At 47.5% G+C, this 15,653-nt stretch overlaps 1 protein-coding gene across 2 annotated transcripts in view; it reads right to left on the minus strand.

The window, feature by feature from the left end:
- Window positions 1–1,442: 1,442 nt before the first annotated feature.
- LOC139574079 (protein FAM13B-like) overlaps window positions 1,443–15,653 on the minus strand; it is a 79,286-nt gene continuing 65,075 nt past the window's right edge. The window contains exons 8-21 of one of the 2 annotated variants that reach the window (XM_071398241.1): window positions 14,666–14,707; window positions 13,582–13,677; window positions 13,164–13,317; window positions 12,079–12,188; window positions 11,511–11,562; window positions 11,280–11,394; window positions 9,095–9,311; window positions 8,674–8,815; window positions 8,490–8,571; window positions 7,917–8,066; window positions 7,027–7,232; window positions 6,311–6,867; window positions 5,660–5,761; window positions 1,443–5,404 (exon numbers count right to left, since the gene is read on the minus strand). In XM_071398241.1, the coding sequence (XP_071254342.1) occupies window positions 5,281–5,404; window positions 5,660–5,761; window positions 6,311–6,867; window positions 7,027–7,232; window positions 7,917–8,066; window positions 8,490–8,571; window positions 8,674–8,815; window positions 9,095–9,311; window positions 11,280–11,394; window positions 11,511–11,562; window positions 12,079–12,188; window positions 13,164–13,317; window positions 13,582–13,677; window positions 14,666–14,707 (2,149 nt within the window). In that variant the 3' untranslated portion in view covers window positions 1,443–5,280. The remainder of the gene's footprint in view (window positions 5,405–5,659; window positions 5,762–6,310; window positions 6,868–7,026; window positions 7,233–7,916; window positions 8,067–8,489; window positions 8,572–8,673; window positions 8,816–9,094; window positions 9,312–11,279; window positions 11,395–11,510; window positions 11,563–12,078; window positions 12,189–13,163; window positions 13,318–13,581; window positions 13,678–14,665; window positions 14,708–15,653) is intronic. The other variant, XM_071398242.1, reaches the window with a different exon arrangement.

Consider the following 15,653-nt stretch of genomic DNA (forward strand, 5'->3'; position numbering starts at 1 on the left):
GAAACAAATGTGAAGATATTTACATACACAGCCCTGATTGGCTGGTAGGATTGTCTAGAACCCACCCTCTTACCCAGACAAACCGTCATTGTTCTTTTATAATCAGATCACATTGTGATGTTATGATTGTGTGCCAAAAGTTCCATCACACCTGAACAGGCTGAAATTCCAGGCTTTAAAAAAAAAAAAACAGCTCTTACACAAAAAGGGCATTATCATTGTTTGCACAATTTCAGTGTTATTTCAACCCCATAGTGTGGACATATAAATTAGGGTCAGGGAGGGTTGAGCTGGGTTGTGGACATGACGTTAGGGTTATGGCTAAGTTTAGGGTCAGGGTTGACATCCTGTGTGGACAAATTTAAGGTTAGGGTTGAGGACATGAAACTTGGGTTAGGGTTAACTTTTGCAGTTGGTAGTTTGAACTGGGGTGTATTCATTACGTCAATTCTGTTGCAAACAGTTTCATCTGTTGCAAAAAGTTTACAACAGAAACGTTTACTCCAAATGGAAAACGAATTTCTATTGGGCAAATTCAGCTAAATCCCTCCCTGTTTTGTTCCATTTGCTGTTTGCTTCCATTTGCTTCTTAAATGGTTAACAGTTTTCATTGCAAGTGGTAATGAATACACCACAGCTATTGACCACCTAGGCAGACTTCAAATAAAGAGGCCCTCTCAAACTTTCATAATTTTGTTTTGAAAGTGGTGCTCACGAGCCAAAAGTGGTCCCGTTTGTGTACTACATGTTTTATTTTTGCAATTCATATATGTTATGAATTTATTGCGCTTAAGCTCCTGGAAGGCATGTTTTAAGCATTACCAAAGCTCTTCATAAAGGGTGGTGTTACCTAAGTGTTAGTATTGGCTGTGAACACTAGAGGGCAGCAGTAACAAAAAGAAAAGAAAAAGACATGGCCATGCTCATTCTAGAAGTGTGTGAAAGCCAGGCAATGAAATATGTTTTTTTGTGGCTCAGGGATACATTGACCATTCACTAAATCTTGTTAAAGATGCACATGATAAAGCCTAAAGATGGTCTGCTGATCAACATGTGCTATGGCAATTCAGGGGCCCATGAAGATGGATTTATGTGTATAGGGTGTAATATATCACTGTTTGGGTTTGTTCCAACTGCGGCTTCGCGTGCTGACCTCTGTTCTTTGCAAACTCAGGATTTTTTCCACTCTTATTCTGCCGGGTCATGGTCAGCCCGCCCTCATAACCATCTCTGTCCTCCATGAAAACAAATTCCTGCTCTTAATGGCATTCACCTGACTCAACTGCAAACCACCTAGCTAGTTATTGCATGCATACTGGGCGATATTGGGTGCAGTATACTTTGACATAGATAAGCTATATTGACTTGTATTTCAATTGTGCATCTGGTTTAAGTAACCTTTCCCATTAGTTTGAAGACAACTTCAGCATGAGGCATGTAAATTACAATATTTGTATTTTTTATTTTATTAATATACATTATTACTGATTGTACTTTATTATAATGTGTAAATGAAGGAAAACAAGCATTCACAAAAACATTTATAGATACATATATAGATGTAAAACACAGCTCCACATATAGATAGGGAGGCTCTGGGAGCCAGTGGTTGATCGGCTAGTCAGTTGATGCAACCGGCCACCGGCTCCATGGGCCAGAAAAACAAACATGCGTGGGGATGGCATGGGGCTATGAACAGGGTCAGTGTACATCCTTATAGCCTGTGGGCTTCACATGATTTTTACCACTTGTTGCAGGCACAACACAAAATGAGAGTAAAAAAAGCCCTTAAATTTGACATGGAAATAACAAATCGATCGACCAATTTCACATTTATTTTCTTTTAAAATAATACAAATCGGAATGTTTGGTCCAAATATACCTCGATCATTGTCACCACATTGATAATCTCTTCTCATTTGGTTAAAGCAGTGCCCCAGAAAACATTATGCTGACAACAAGTGGTAAAAATGCTGGTTTAGCAGACAGAAAACTGAGTTGCGTTGGAACTCTCACAGCAGTTAGTCAAGTGACAGTTTCATGGGTTGGCCTGCAAGGTAAAAAACAGCAGACCAAGTTAGTCCCATTAATATAGATTAAACATTAATCAGCCATATACTCAGAAAATGCACACAGTGGGTTAACAAGGCCCCACATTCCATTGATGCTAATTTATTGCTTAATCTTCATGGCACAAAAATAGAAACAATACAAATCTTTGCCATGCAAGCAAACTACTGAGACTAGCTTATACAAAACAAAAACATAGCAGAATATTAGCCAATACAGAGGTACTACACTGTATAGATGTATTAGTGAGGGGCACATTTTTTTTATTTTTTAAATACAAAATAATGGTAATAAAAAAAACACTCAAGTTTGAACATCACAGAAATTGAAACAAGGGGCCAAATGTGTTAGAAATAATTTAAATTCTGACATTCATCCTTCAGATATAAGTAGTGCTTCTAAAACAAGGAACAAATTGACAAACAAAACAAGGGCTGCATTCTCAGAATGCTGTGCAAATAACTTCTAGAACCTCCCCACACTGTCCACCCATACATACACCACACCCTGCCAACTCAAACAAAGGTTACATGACTTGGTTTTGACCCAGTGAGGGACCAAGGCAAACCTCTTGGTTCAGCGCAAACATCCTTCAGGCAAAATTAGATTCCCTATATTCTTGATGTGTTGGTCTGACTGACAATGTACTCCATTATTCCACCTCCTGAAGCAGATGCAGATCCTTACAGTTGGTGCCACTGATGGCGCCTTCCCATTCCCAACAAGCAAACAGCACTAATTCCCCTCCCCACCCTAATGTGCGGAGACATTTCGTCTACAACATCAAATGTTTTTTGTATTCTATTGCCAGGACTAGAACTAGTCAACTGAACAGACGAAGGGTCGTTGCTCCACTCTAAAGCTCCTGCTTGCTTTTGTCAAGTCCAGAGAGCTTCTGAAGGATAGTGATGTGATGCTGCCTCTGGGCTGACTGCTAGTTTAGCTAGGGGTCAAAGGCTAGGATCAATGACCTTTAAGGAGTGGCAGACAGCACTCCGAGGCGGCATCACGCCGACAGACCAGACCACACCTCATTCCAAATATGCATAACTTGGACTCTGTTGTTGTTGTATGTGACCTTTATATTGAAGCCCAGAAGAGCTTTCGGGCTCCAGAGACATCAATAAGTTGACCCTTGACGTAAATTGTCTGTCAGGGGTCAAGGTGCTGTTGGTTCTGCTTGGCCGTGGTAACGCCTTCTCAGAGCCCTGTGGTCAGACAACTCCCCAGGACCTGACAATGACCTGGCTCTACATTGCCTGGCCAAACACTCCGGCTCACTATGGGACATATCCCATAATGAAAAATAGACTTCACCAACCAACCAACACCCAGCGAGAGAGAGACCTCCGCACCAGAGAAAACATGTACAGCAATAGCCTGACATTGTGTGACTCTGGATTGAAGGAATGTAGCTCTTTTGCAGTGGGTCAGTGATCGCTAACCAAGGACACGTTGAACTTTTGGCGCAACAACATACAGTAGCTAGATGTTGTGACAAGTCGTTTACAAGCCAGGAAGTCAGCTGATCCTGTTCTCGGCTCGATTTGGGAACTTCCCTTTGAGACGCCGTCCTGCGTAATAAGTGAAACCTTAGACGAAGACGCCTAGTTCACCTCACACTGGATATGGGATGCAGGAGAACTCTTTTAGCTGGTGTTCACATTCCCCAGTGACTAAAAGGAGATTATGACATGAGGACTGTTTGTCATCTTAACCTGGGCACAGGGCTGACCGGACCTCCAGACTGACTGGCAGCCAAATGGTGATAACTTATCTACGGCTGTCCTCAAGAAGCCGGATGGTCCGCATGACCACTGTCCATCAGCACACACACACAACTGGGGGTTAAATACTGGCTGTGTGGCCGTAGGGTGTTGGTCAACACACCTGGTTGTGTAACTGGGCACCTGGGAGTGATATGGAGCGTCTGTCTGCCATACTAAAAGGTGGTTACTGACTGTAGGATGGAACGCTAGGTTAAAGTCCATCGAACAGGGCTAGGAACCGTCCATCACGCCCTAACATTGCCATATGCTGTATTTAGCATAATACTGATGAGGTTAAAACTACACTAGCTTTAATCTAACAACCCCCCCCCCCCCCCCCATTCTGGACACCTCCCACAAAGATCCACTCCGCAACTGAACTTTAACGCGTATGAAACAAAAATATATATAGAAAATAAGTCAAGCTGTCTAGCTTTATTGCCGGAAAATGGAGACGGTTAAGGTACAGGAACACTAAGTGATACACCTAACTGGCTGTCCTGCACACCTGGTGTGTGCCAAAACTCCTTTCAGTGACGACTGATGATCCAAATATTTAAAAAAAAACTAAAAGAACAGCACAACCAGTCCCAGCTGATAAAACTCACTCCAGTTTCCATAGTGGCAAAGGGAATGGAACAACACACTAACGCAGTAAGTTTCTTTTCAAACCCAAGAAGGAATTACTCTTCATTCAAGAAAAATAACATACTGTAACATAGAAACATTTATGTGTACATATTGATTTACAAGAATACATACACAGTAATGACTTTTTCTCTCTCCCAAAAACTCACGCAGACGACACAAAAGCGTCCCAGTGTTGAAGGATGAAGACCGAGTTCGGCAACTGAATCCATGCGAGTCTGAATGTCTGAAATAGGATGACCAGTCTCCTCGCTCCAAGGGAGGGAGAGTTCAGTTTGTTACGTCTAAACAGGTGACCAGGTGACTAAAATGCGCTACAAAACAGAGCTCCTGTTCTCTCCAATATGATTTCTCAGTATGAGAAACTACCGGACGTGAAAAGTTCAGAAAAAAAAAGCAACAACAAAAACAAAACTAATGAGGAAAGGGGGAACTCCTCCGAATGAACTGACAGAAATAAGTAAAAAGGGGTGTGTTGAGTCTTGACTGGTGGAATGAAGATGTGACTTCTCCCTCAGAGTCCCCAGTGAGGACCCCTTGACTGTACATGAGCTGGCGGTGGTAGAAACAGATGGGTTGTGGTGGTGAAACAGCAGCGGGTTGTGGTGGTGAAACAGCAGCGGGATATGGTGGCTGCCATGCCTTCCCTCAGGGGTGCAGGTAGGGGGGATGGTTGATAAGGGATGGGGAGGGGTATGGGCCATGTAGGGGTGACATGTATGCCTGGGGTGAGGCGGTTGACCCTCTGTGTCCGGTGGGATGAAGGGAGGGAAGCAGGGTGGCCGCTCCGTCTCTAGATGGACTTGGACGAGTCCTGCTTGCTGATGAGCACCTCCAGCAGACGCAGTTTGGCCTTGATCCGTTTATACTCTTTGTATTCATCCATCATGGGGAGCCTGTCCTCCTTCTGGACATTCCTGTAGAGGGAGAGCGAGAAGATCTGAGACACCAGTTGGATACGGGCCCGTTCACTGCATCCCAAGGGGTTGCACAACCAGAAACAAGACAAGCAGTTGTTGTAAATAAGTTAGGATCAAACAGGGCTCCCTGTCTGAGACCACTCAACCAATCGTCTCAAGCGCTTCCTCTGTCACCAAGACTGTTGTTGACGTGGGTGCTAAAGCTTCAGCACCACTGTTTGTAGGACTGTGTTTGTGTGCGTGTGTACCGACCTGCCGTTCTGCTGGTAGAACTCGTCTTCAAACTCGCGGATAGTCTTCCTCAACTTCTTCTTCTCTGCCCGGGTCTTCCACAGCTGCTCCAGGAGCTCGGGCCTATGGGATACAGAAGGTCTACATCAGCGCACTAAGTGAGGGGGCCTCATATCAAAACAGGAAGTCAGTGTGAGTTCAGGGACAGGAAATGACCTGGCAGTGGCCCTGTGTGGGCATGGAAGCAGGTCAAGCTGTGGCCATGGCATACCGAGACCAGATTACAGAGGTCAGGTTAGGTTAGGACCTAGGGTCATGGCACCTGAACCAGCCCTGCTGCCTGGGCTTAGAGCTGGCCTGGCAGCTCTCTCTGCTGCTTGCCCGGGGCTATGAGCTGGCTTACGCCCCTAACCAGATTACTGATTTATCCTGCTTGAGCTCCTAAGACCAGCGACTGTAGTAGATATGAACCCTGTTCCAGGTGCTTTAAATAGACATCATATGACGGCCAGAGCCCATTTAACCTCCACGGCCAAACGCGTTTGTGTGGATGTTCAGTTGTGTTAATGTGTAGCAAACATGGCAGAGTTACACTGGTTACTGTATTAAGATTATTGAGGAGGCTGTTGTGAATTGAGTGTAGTGGATGTTTGCGAGTGTGTCTGTGCTCACATGGACGAGGCGTTGGAGCTGGACAGGCGCAGGTCCAGGGCCAGTTTCCCTGAGGTCTCCTCCATCTTGGGCCTGAGCAGGCTGTCTCTGTCTCTCTGGGAGCTGGTCTGGGGCTGGCACACTGGGTCTAGAGCCATGATCACCTCCGACCCTGAGCTCTGGACCTCCGACCCTGAGCTCTGGACCTCCGACCCTGAGCTCTGGACCTCCGACCCTGAGCTCTGGACCTCCGACCCTGAGCTCTGGACCTCCGACCCTGAGCTCTGGACCTCCTCCTCGCCCTCCTCCTCCTCCTCGATCTCGTCGCAGAAGTGGGCCGTCTCGCCCTCGATGATGGGCTGCAGGATCTGGTTGCGTCTTTTGCTGGAGGGGGAAGCGATGATGGGGGTGATGCTGATGCGGGTGAGCATCTGCTTGACCAGACGGTAGCGGTCGTACAGCGGTTTGACCACCAGCCTCTCCTCTCTGGTCACAGGTCGGCCATGCAGTTCCTCGTAGTGCAGGAGGTTCTTCTGTAGGACCGTCTTCTCACACGACAGCTCCTCCTTGGTCATTTTCTACATGGAGAGAAAGGAAACATAAGCGATTGACACAATATTGATTGACGCTTGTAAATGTATGTCTGAGGACAGGACTCATTGGATTGTATAGCTGTCGGGTTCTATTCCAAGTGTCTCTACGGCCTCTCTAAGACTGTGTATTTTCACCGGTCTCACCTTGATGTCCTCTGGCCAGCCGTCCTCCTCTCTCTTGCCCTTGACGCGGCGCTGGATGAGGTCCAGGGTCTCCTCTTTGGTGGGCCGGTGGCCCTTGGCTTCTTCAACAACCTCGTGGACTGCCAGGGTGGAACCAAAGCTCTTGGGCAAGGTGTTGCTTCGTGGCCGCGTCTGAGGAGTCAGCTCAGCCTCTTTGTGTTTGGCATCTGGGGGGGGAGGGGAGAGAGAAGAGACGTGAGGGTGACTGAGGAACAGAGCGGTTAGTTCACACAGTTTAAAGTGGGCATGCAGGTGCTTGATGGGATGTTATTGCAGCTGCCATGAGTCCTCACGTCTGCCTGTCTGCCAGAGACCGAAAAAGGGGATAGCCCTGACGACCAACCACACACCCACACAAACATGCCAAACTACCCACTACTACAGGTCTGTCTGAAACCACATGAGAGGATGGATGAGCAGCAAATGAAACAAACCAGTCTGTCTGCACGGAGGTATTTTTGCAATGTCATAAAAAGGCATGTTCTCAAGGACCATGTCCATTCAAGGAATCCAGCTTCCACACTTTGGCTAGACTCCCACCCACAAAGATGTTCACCGCAGAATTCACACCCAAATGACAACACTACAGAGTACATGACAACACTACAGAGTACATGACACACTGCCAAACCCCTGAGACTGTGGGATATGCTTCTGTATGACCAGTGGAGCGCATCAAACAGAGAGAGAGAGAACGCACAAGAGTAATAGAGGTAGAGAAAAAGAGAAAGCGAGAGGAAAAGAGCTATAAGAAGAGAGAAAGAAGAGGCAAAGAGAGTCTACCTGCAGTTCAAACTTAACAAGTTGGAAGTGTTTTTGGTTTCTACTTACTGCTGTTAGAGTGTACTTACATAGGTAGGGTGCCTGTCTACAGGCAGTGAGGGGGCGTGCAAGTGTAAAATGGGATGTGTTCGGGGCGGAGGAGGAGGGGTGGTGACGTCTGTATGACTGAAGCACCGCCTGGTGCCTCAGGGACCCTTTGGGAAAGAGATGCGGTCTTCCTGCCGATGAGGGACGTCCGTGTTTTTTTTTATTTTAAAGAAGAGAGAGAAACTTATTCGGCTTTGCATCTCCTGATTGGGGGGGCGTTCATATGGAATGGATATAGATGGGTGGAGGGGGGTGGGGGGGGGGGGGGCGACTTTCACAAATGGACCAACACAGTGAAGGAAGGCCACATGTGAGAGCCACAGTTGGTGTGTACTCTAACACGCATGCATGCAGTGATGTGAGACTGACCCAGCTCTGCCACGACTGGGCAGTCAGGCGGGCAGGTGGGTCAGGGCAGAACCAGGCTGCCCAGGGGAGGAACAGGATGGCACACAGAAGTTCACCCGCCCCGCCGAGCCCACCCCATCCCTGTCATGGAACCAAGCACCCTCCCACTCCCCCTAACGTGACCATACAGACACAGAGACTCTTACCTTTCAACTGTTTGCGGATTTTGGTGAGGTCTGTCATCCACTTGAGGACCTTTGGGTTGGCTGCTCGATCTCCATGAGACGGCTTGGGGAAGTGGAGGACAGTGAATAGAAGTATCCGAGTCTAATGGTGAAGTATGACACTAGCAACACTAACTTGTTCCTCATATTGAAGTATCCTTCTTACCTTGTAGTTCCTCTCGTTCTCAAACTGTTCCTCAAATTGTTTGATCTTCTTCTTGAGGCTCTGTAGTTTTTTGGTGAGCTGGTGGGAGACCGAGTCGTTCCTCAAACCGCTCTCTTTGGAACTGAAGGAGGCACGGCGAGGCCTAGATGAGGGGGACACAACGATGGAGGCAAGTGAGAGAGGAGGTGGTTGACCTGCATCTGCAGTCTCAATGCAAAAGCCCATCTATGCTCTACATACAGTGTGTAAAGCACATATCCTCCTTGAAACACTGCTTATACAGGAATCATAACGAAGAATCATAATGAGCCATAGGCAATCTGTTCATCAGCTAGAATAACTAAACAGGAAAACATCAAAGCTGCCTGTCATGTCTGTACAAATTACCATTCCTGATTTGTCAGTGTGTGTGTGGTCTCACCTCCCCAGGGAGTGGTGGGCTTTGGTGGGCGAGGTTGCGTCGGGGTCGGAGTGCTGCAGGAACCGTTGGCTGTGGCCAAAGTCCAGGAACCGGCGGGCCATGAGGGGGTGAGCGTCCTCCTCGTGGGGCAAGGGCACCATGCGCCCCGCTAGGGGGGACAGCTGGGCCTCGCCAGAGTCACTCTCGTCCTGCCATGACTTGTAGGCTGGCACTGGGTCTGGCCGGGACACAAAGATAAACACAGGTAAGTCTCGGAACGTAACATGAGTCATTGGATAAGTTGGAGAAAAATGATACCATTGCCACCACTGTAGCTCCAGGATCTAAAGAGACAGGACACAAACACACAGATAATGTCCCGGGATAGGGCCAGGGAAAGCACACTGTCATTCTGGACACATCTAGAGACAGGAGAGAGAAGGATGGAGAGTTGGAAGACAGCAGCAAAACACTTGTGGCCTGGAGCGTCACGTGGCACTTATAACTTGCACATAAATGGAATTACTGAGGGTGGTGTTTCGGGGATTTTCAGCACGCGAAAGTGGTGCACTGACACACATGGGGCAGTGAAGGGTCAACACTGGAGCAGGTGTGGGGCGGGAGAAGGTTTACTCTATGGGGCTAGTGGCCTTCCTCTCTGGAACTCTAAGATACTGGTGAGGTGTGATGAACTTGACTGACTCCATTGTGTGATTAACAACAAAGAGTCAGCTAGCCCTAAGTGTGTCGCCCGGGAGAGAGAGAGCAAGCGCGAGCTCTCTGGATTAGTCTCTCTGAAGGCCTGGATTACTAAAGAGAGGGAAGAGGGAGGGAGGATGGAAGGATGAATGAAGATCTCCTACTTACCATGGCCTCTCCCTTGCAGGTGCATACAGTGCCTTCAGAAAGTATTCAGACCCCTTGACATTTTCCACATTTTGTTAGGTTACAGTCTTATTCTACAATTGATTAAATAGTTTTTTTCCCCTCATCAAATGACACACAATACTCCATAATGACAAAGCAAGAACAGGTTTTTAGAAATGTCTGCAAATTAATAAAACAGTTCAAACTGAAATATTACATTTACATAAGTATTCAGACCCTTCACTCTACACTTTGTTGAAGCACCTGTGGCAGCGATTATAGTCTCGAGTCTTCTTTGCTATGACGCTACAAGCTTGGCACACCTGCATTTGGGGAGTTACTCCCCATTCTTCTCTGCAGATCCTCTCAAGCTCGGTGAGGTTGGATGGGGAGCGTCGCTGCACAGCTATTTTCAGGACTCTCCAGAGATGTTTGATCGGGTTCAGGTCCGAGTTCTGGTTGGGCCACTCAAGGACATTCAGAGACTTGTCCCGAAGCCACTCCTGCATTGTCTTGGCTGTGTGCTTAGGGTCGTTGTCCTGTTGGAAGGAGAATGTTCGCCCCAGTCTGAGGTCCTGATCGCTCTGGAGCAGGTTTTCATCAAGGATTGCTCTGTACTTTGCTCCGTTCTTCTTTGCCTCGATCCTGACTAGTCTCCCAGTCCCTGCAGCTGAAAAACATACCGACCGTATAATGCTGCCACCACCATGCTTCACCGTAGGGATGGTGCCAGGTTTCCTCCAGACATGACACTTAGCATTCAGGCCAAAGAGTTCAATCTTGATTTCATCAGACCAAAGAACCTTGCTGAGCTCAATTTCGAGTCTCAAAGGGTCTGAATACTAATGTAATTAAGGTATCCGTTTTTTTTGTGCAAAAAATGTCAAAAAAACTGTTTTTGCTTTATCAATATGGGGTATTGTGTGTAGATTGCTGAGCAAATTGTTTTATTGAATACATTTTAGAATATGGCTGTAACGTACCAAAACGTGGAACAATTCAAGGGGTCTGAATACTTTCCGAAGGCACTGTACATGTGAAGTCTATGAGGGGGAGATGGTTTAGGGATGGTGCTAATGCAGTATGGAGGGAGGGAGAGCGATATAGCAGAGAACACCGCCGTGAGCCGAGGTTTGAGCCAACCAGCTGGAGCTTAAGCTACATTCTAACGCACTTTCATACCTAGCTACCACAACCCATCATTCAGATCATTTGCATCCAGGTTTACTCGAAAATGCATTTTGTTTCGTTTCAACTAACTTCACTCTATCACTATCCTAACTGTCCCCTGTGGAACATTGGTCTATAAAGCACAAAACAACAACGGTAAGAAAGTTACCTTCCCACTGGTTGTGGGGGAAGATGCGGCTGAGTTGGAGGTGGTGCGAGCTGGCAGGGTGGTAGGGGTACCCCCTGGCCTCTGTGTTGGGGTTCTGGTCACACTCATCAGAGTCCTGGATGGAGAGAGAGTGTGTGAGAGAGGGAGAGAGATAGACCGGAGGGTTAGACGGTGTTCAATACACGTTAGTCATGTGAAGAAGAGAGGAACGGGGTCGTCAGAGACACTTACACAGGTGATGAGATCGGCCTGGTCCATCTTGTCACAGGATTGGCTTTCTCGCCTGCAACAAGAGAGAGAGGGAGAGACATGAGTCCTGGCCGGTTTGAAATGCGTTTTTGCTATGGCTACTGAACACAACGGATTATAGTGACCATTGATCAGCCGACTGACGACTACTGACAGGCTTTTGTGCGTGTACGCTTGCTTCATGTTGACCCCAATGATGAGCTGAGGGAGGACAAAACCCTACCCGACTGATCGGAATAGACAACGTGTCAAGTGTCCTCCACTCAGCAGCACAAGAAAGTCTCATCAACAGAAGAACGCCCCACCACAGCAAAGTCAAACTTATCAAAGCCATGCTATTGCTGTTTGTGTTGTACATAACTAAACAAAACAGCAACAAAATCCCCAAGTCCCGATTAGCATACAACAGTACGATTAGCTTGTTTCTTTGAATACCAGCCATCAGCCTTCTCTGGGAAGGCAGGAAATAAACTAGACAGCAAAGCCTGCCGTTGAAGCAGTTGAGGTAATTGTGCCGTGTAGCAATACTGTTGAACGGTTTAAAGCCAACCTGGCAGTGTTGATATTGTTCTCTGCATCTACAAGAGCCTCTGCGGCATCCAGGTCCATTCCAGAACTCTCCTCCAGGGTGGCGCCTCGGGAGTCACAATCCTGGACCTCCTAGGAGAAAACACGCAGGAACAACATATCAAGTATTAGATTGACCTCATTTCTTGATCACAATTGACACATTGAAGAGCATCCACTTGCCAAGCATAAAAACCAACATGAAACAGTACCCTGAAAGCACAGACCAACATGTAGACTATCAAACAGAGGCTGCATCAACAGCAAACATTAAAAAAAAAAGTTATATTGAAACGCTAGCTTGAATTCCTGGAGGGCGGCCTCCTTTTTTACAAAGTAGGTGGAGATGGACCTGGTTGAACTGCATACGGAGGAGTGTTTGAGGTCTGAACAGATGTCGCTGTCATTCTTTGGGGGCAAGCAGACTATTTAAAAAGAGGGTGACCCAATTCATAGAGGGTCCCACCTCTGGGCTGAGGGGCTGTGGTGCCCAGCCAGCAGCCATGTCTGTGGTGGTGAAGAACAGGAGGAGGGTGGGCAGATGTCAGAGGAAACTAGCTGCCATTTTATCTAGCGTTCAGCCAGCCTCTATCCAAGGTTACTAGCCAGGAGAGCTAAAATGGTTCCCACCTCCATGTCTCTCTTCCACCCCCCCAATCCATGACCTGTAATTTTATGCTATATAGGCTAAATCTGATTCTGTGTAGGATATCTAAAGTTCATGGAATTGTCTCTTATCTATGATGATGTTATCAAGAAGGACTGGCTGTGCTCGGGGAGAACAGAAGACAGTCTGTATCTGACAAGGCTTCCCTTGTCCCCCACCACCTCGGCCCTCCCAGGAGAATGACATCTTTGTTAAGGGTCACACAAAAGGAGCTGCTGATACAGTAGCAAGAAGCATCAACCTTGTAATAAAGTGATAGCCGCTATTCAGCGACAGGGCTCGGTATGGTAAATGTTCAATATTCTGTTTACGGCCAGCGCTTGTGGAGTTGTTTGTCTGGGATGTGTGTGTGTCGCTCTCCAGTGACCTGGAGTGACTGACTGACTGACTGTATAACGGACCTGTTGGGCCTGTGGGCTGTGTTCAGAGTGGCTCTCTGTCTCTGGGGCTGACACGGGACTGCTTGCGGGGCCCTCCTTACTCGTACACGGGCCCTCCTCTCCATGGCCATCAAATGGCCCTGGCCCCGTCACCTGCTTTTCACTGGGGCCCGCGCTGTGGAAACCAAACAAGTAATTAACTAAGCAACGATCAGCATTGCTCGCTGTAACATGAAATTTCTGGAGCTGCCTGCCACCCAGTGTTAGGCAACAGTATGGGTGACAAGGGAATGCATGTTAGAGTGTGTGGCTAAAGTGAGTATGTTCGTATGAACATGGATACATGTCGTTCTGTACGTGTGAAAATATTTGCATCATGTATGGGCATTATGTGCGTGTAGTGTGAGATTGAGCACAAGTGTGTGTGTTCACTGCTCACCCTTGGCTCTCATAGCTGCTGATCTCCTGGTCGATGGAGCTCTTGAGGTCAAAGAAGTGCTGTTCCACCGCAGCGCGGATGGTCCGCTCTATAATGCTGCGGAAACAACACAAGCAGAACGTATTAACTTCTGTTGCCAAAGTAAGAACCCTCTGAATCCATCTAATAAGAAACATTAGCAGCGGAGTTAAACCGCTCGGCGACCCATTTCCTGCTCTCTGGCACATTTAATAAGGTCAAGCAGGGAACTCTGACTAAAAAAGGGAACAGTCCTGTGCTCTAGAGTCCTGAGATACATAAATCCAGCACTATCTGAACTAAGCACCAAAACTCCCTTCTCATTTAGCTGTACTGAACTCTACTGTATTCTTTGGCTTCTGAAGTTTAAACCCACGGATAAAGGCTTAGCTTTAGTGAACAAACACAGGACTGTGTAGTCTGTCAAATCTAGCTGGAAGCTATAGCCTAGCGAATGCATTACTAGCCCTGAAGCTAGCCACCAGCTATAGCTAATGCATAATGTTTACTATGCCTGAAGCTAGCCACCAGCTATAGCTAATGGATTACTAGCCCTGAAGTTAGCCACCAGCTAAAGCATTAGGCTACTACTCCTGGAGCTAGCCACCAGCTGATGCACATTGCGCAAGCCTCCTGAAGCTACTGTACAGTGGCGACCAGTCAACAGCATCACTCGCCCCTTCTCTACACCCACAGAGGAACCAGAGAAGGCATGTCATGTGATGATGTGCTCAAGTATCAATGTTTTGTGACGCAAACGGTTTGGTGATGGGTTGACATGGCTTGCTCCTCCCCCTCCCGTTCCCTTCAACTCCTTCTCAGTGGATTAGCAATCAGTTTTATCTATGTCTTTGAAAAACCTAGTCTAACCAGAAAGCGGTTTACACTTTTTGGGATCCTTTGATTTCACACTTGATTTAGTGCATTAAGGTATGGCAGAAATTGTATTTTTTGGGGGACGTTGTAGCTAAAAGCAAAACATTTGCACTAAATCATTCAAATGGCTATAGGGTTGAAGCGCCTGCTGTTAAAAAGGGGTACGTGGTGATTCAGAAGAAGTACTTACTCTGCAGATCCTGGAAGAACGCTGATGGGGGAGATGTGTGAACTGAGAGGAAACAGAAAGCAACATTAGAACATCATGTACCACCTACATGCCTTCGTCCTCCCTGTTCAACCAGGACCTTCCCTTCTCTGAGTGTATTCCATTGGAAACTCTGTGAGCAGTGGAGTGACCCAACAGGTCATGGCCTCAGTTCAGCTGGGTCCTAATCTGGGCCCGTTATGCAGCAGTTCTACCTAGGGAGGGAAAGTACATCCAAAGGGCCGGGTATCAAGGGAGTTCACACACCTCTGGAGAGCACTGCATGAGAGCATGCACACACGCATGTTCTTTCCTTATGTCATTCAATTCACGCCTCTCAATAGCTACTCCCAGGCGCCGCCAAGGGTGTGCAGTGGGCGGGCACACAGGATGGGCTGGCGGGTAGGCAGAGGCCCATTTACTGTAAATAGCGTCCCCTTTCTGTACCCGCCACACAAAAACAGGGACCATTCCATTGATGTGGGCAAATGTCAAACAGGACACAGCCTGCCTCTCATCAGGCAGTGCCGTTGCTTGTGACAGGAAGAAGGGGCCGGTTGATTCAGCAGTCTGCGCTCGCCCGCCTCATAAACAATGCCAGGAATCTGTGCTTGCATAACGCACTGGCCCTGCTGGTTATCCCGCCGCTGTTAACGCCCGTGTTGGGTTTAGCGGTCTCCTTTGGGGGGGGAGGGCAACTAACAGGGCACCTCGGGGGGACTGGCGCTCTAAAGGTTGATATTGACAAGGTGGGTCAACTCCTCACGCAAGCAACACAAACAAACAGGCACAAAGTTTAACTGTAGGATGGTGTTGGCCTATTCCTGTCAACAGTTCCATCCACCAGTGTATAGTTAGGATGATTCTATCTATTAACAAGCTAAACCTGGGAGGTGGCTGCTACCTAGAGACAGTCTAGCCTGCCCTATCTTATGCTATCCCACTGGGCCCTTAGTTAGGCTACAGCTTT

This window comes from Salvelinus alpinus, chromosome 4, assembly GCF_045679555.1.
Source record: "Salvelinus alpinus chromosome 4, SLU_Salpinus.1, whole genome shotgun sequence".
Taxonomy (NCBI): Eukaryota; Metazoa; Chordata; class Actinopteri; order Salmoniformes; family Salmonidae; genus Salvelinus; species Salvelinus alpinus.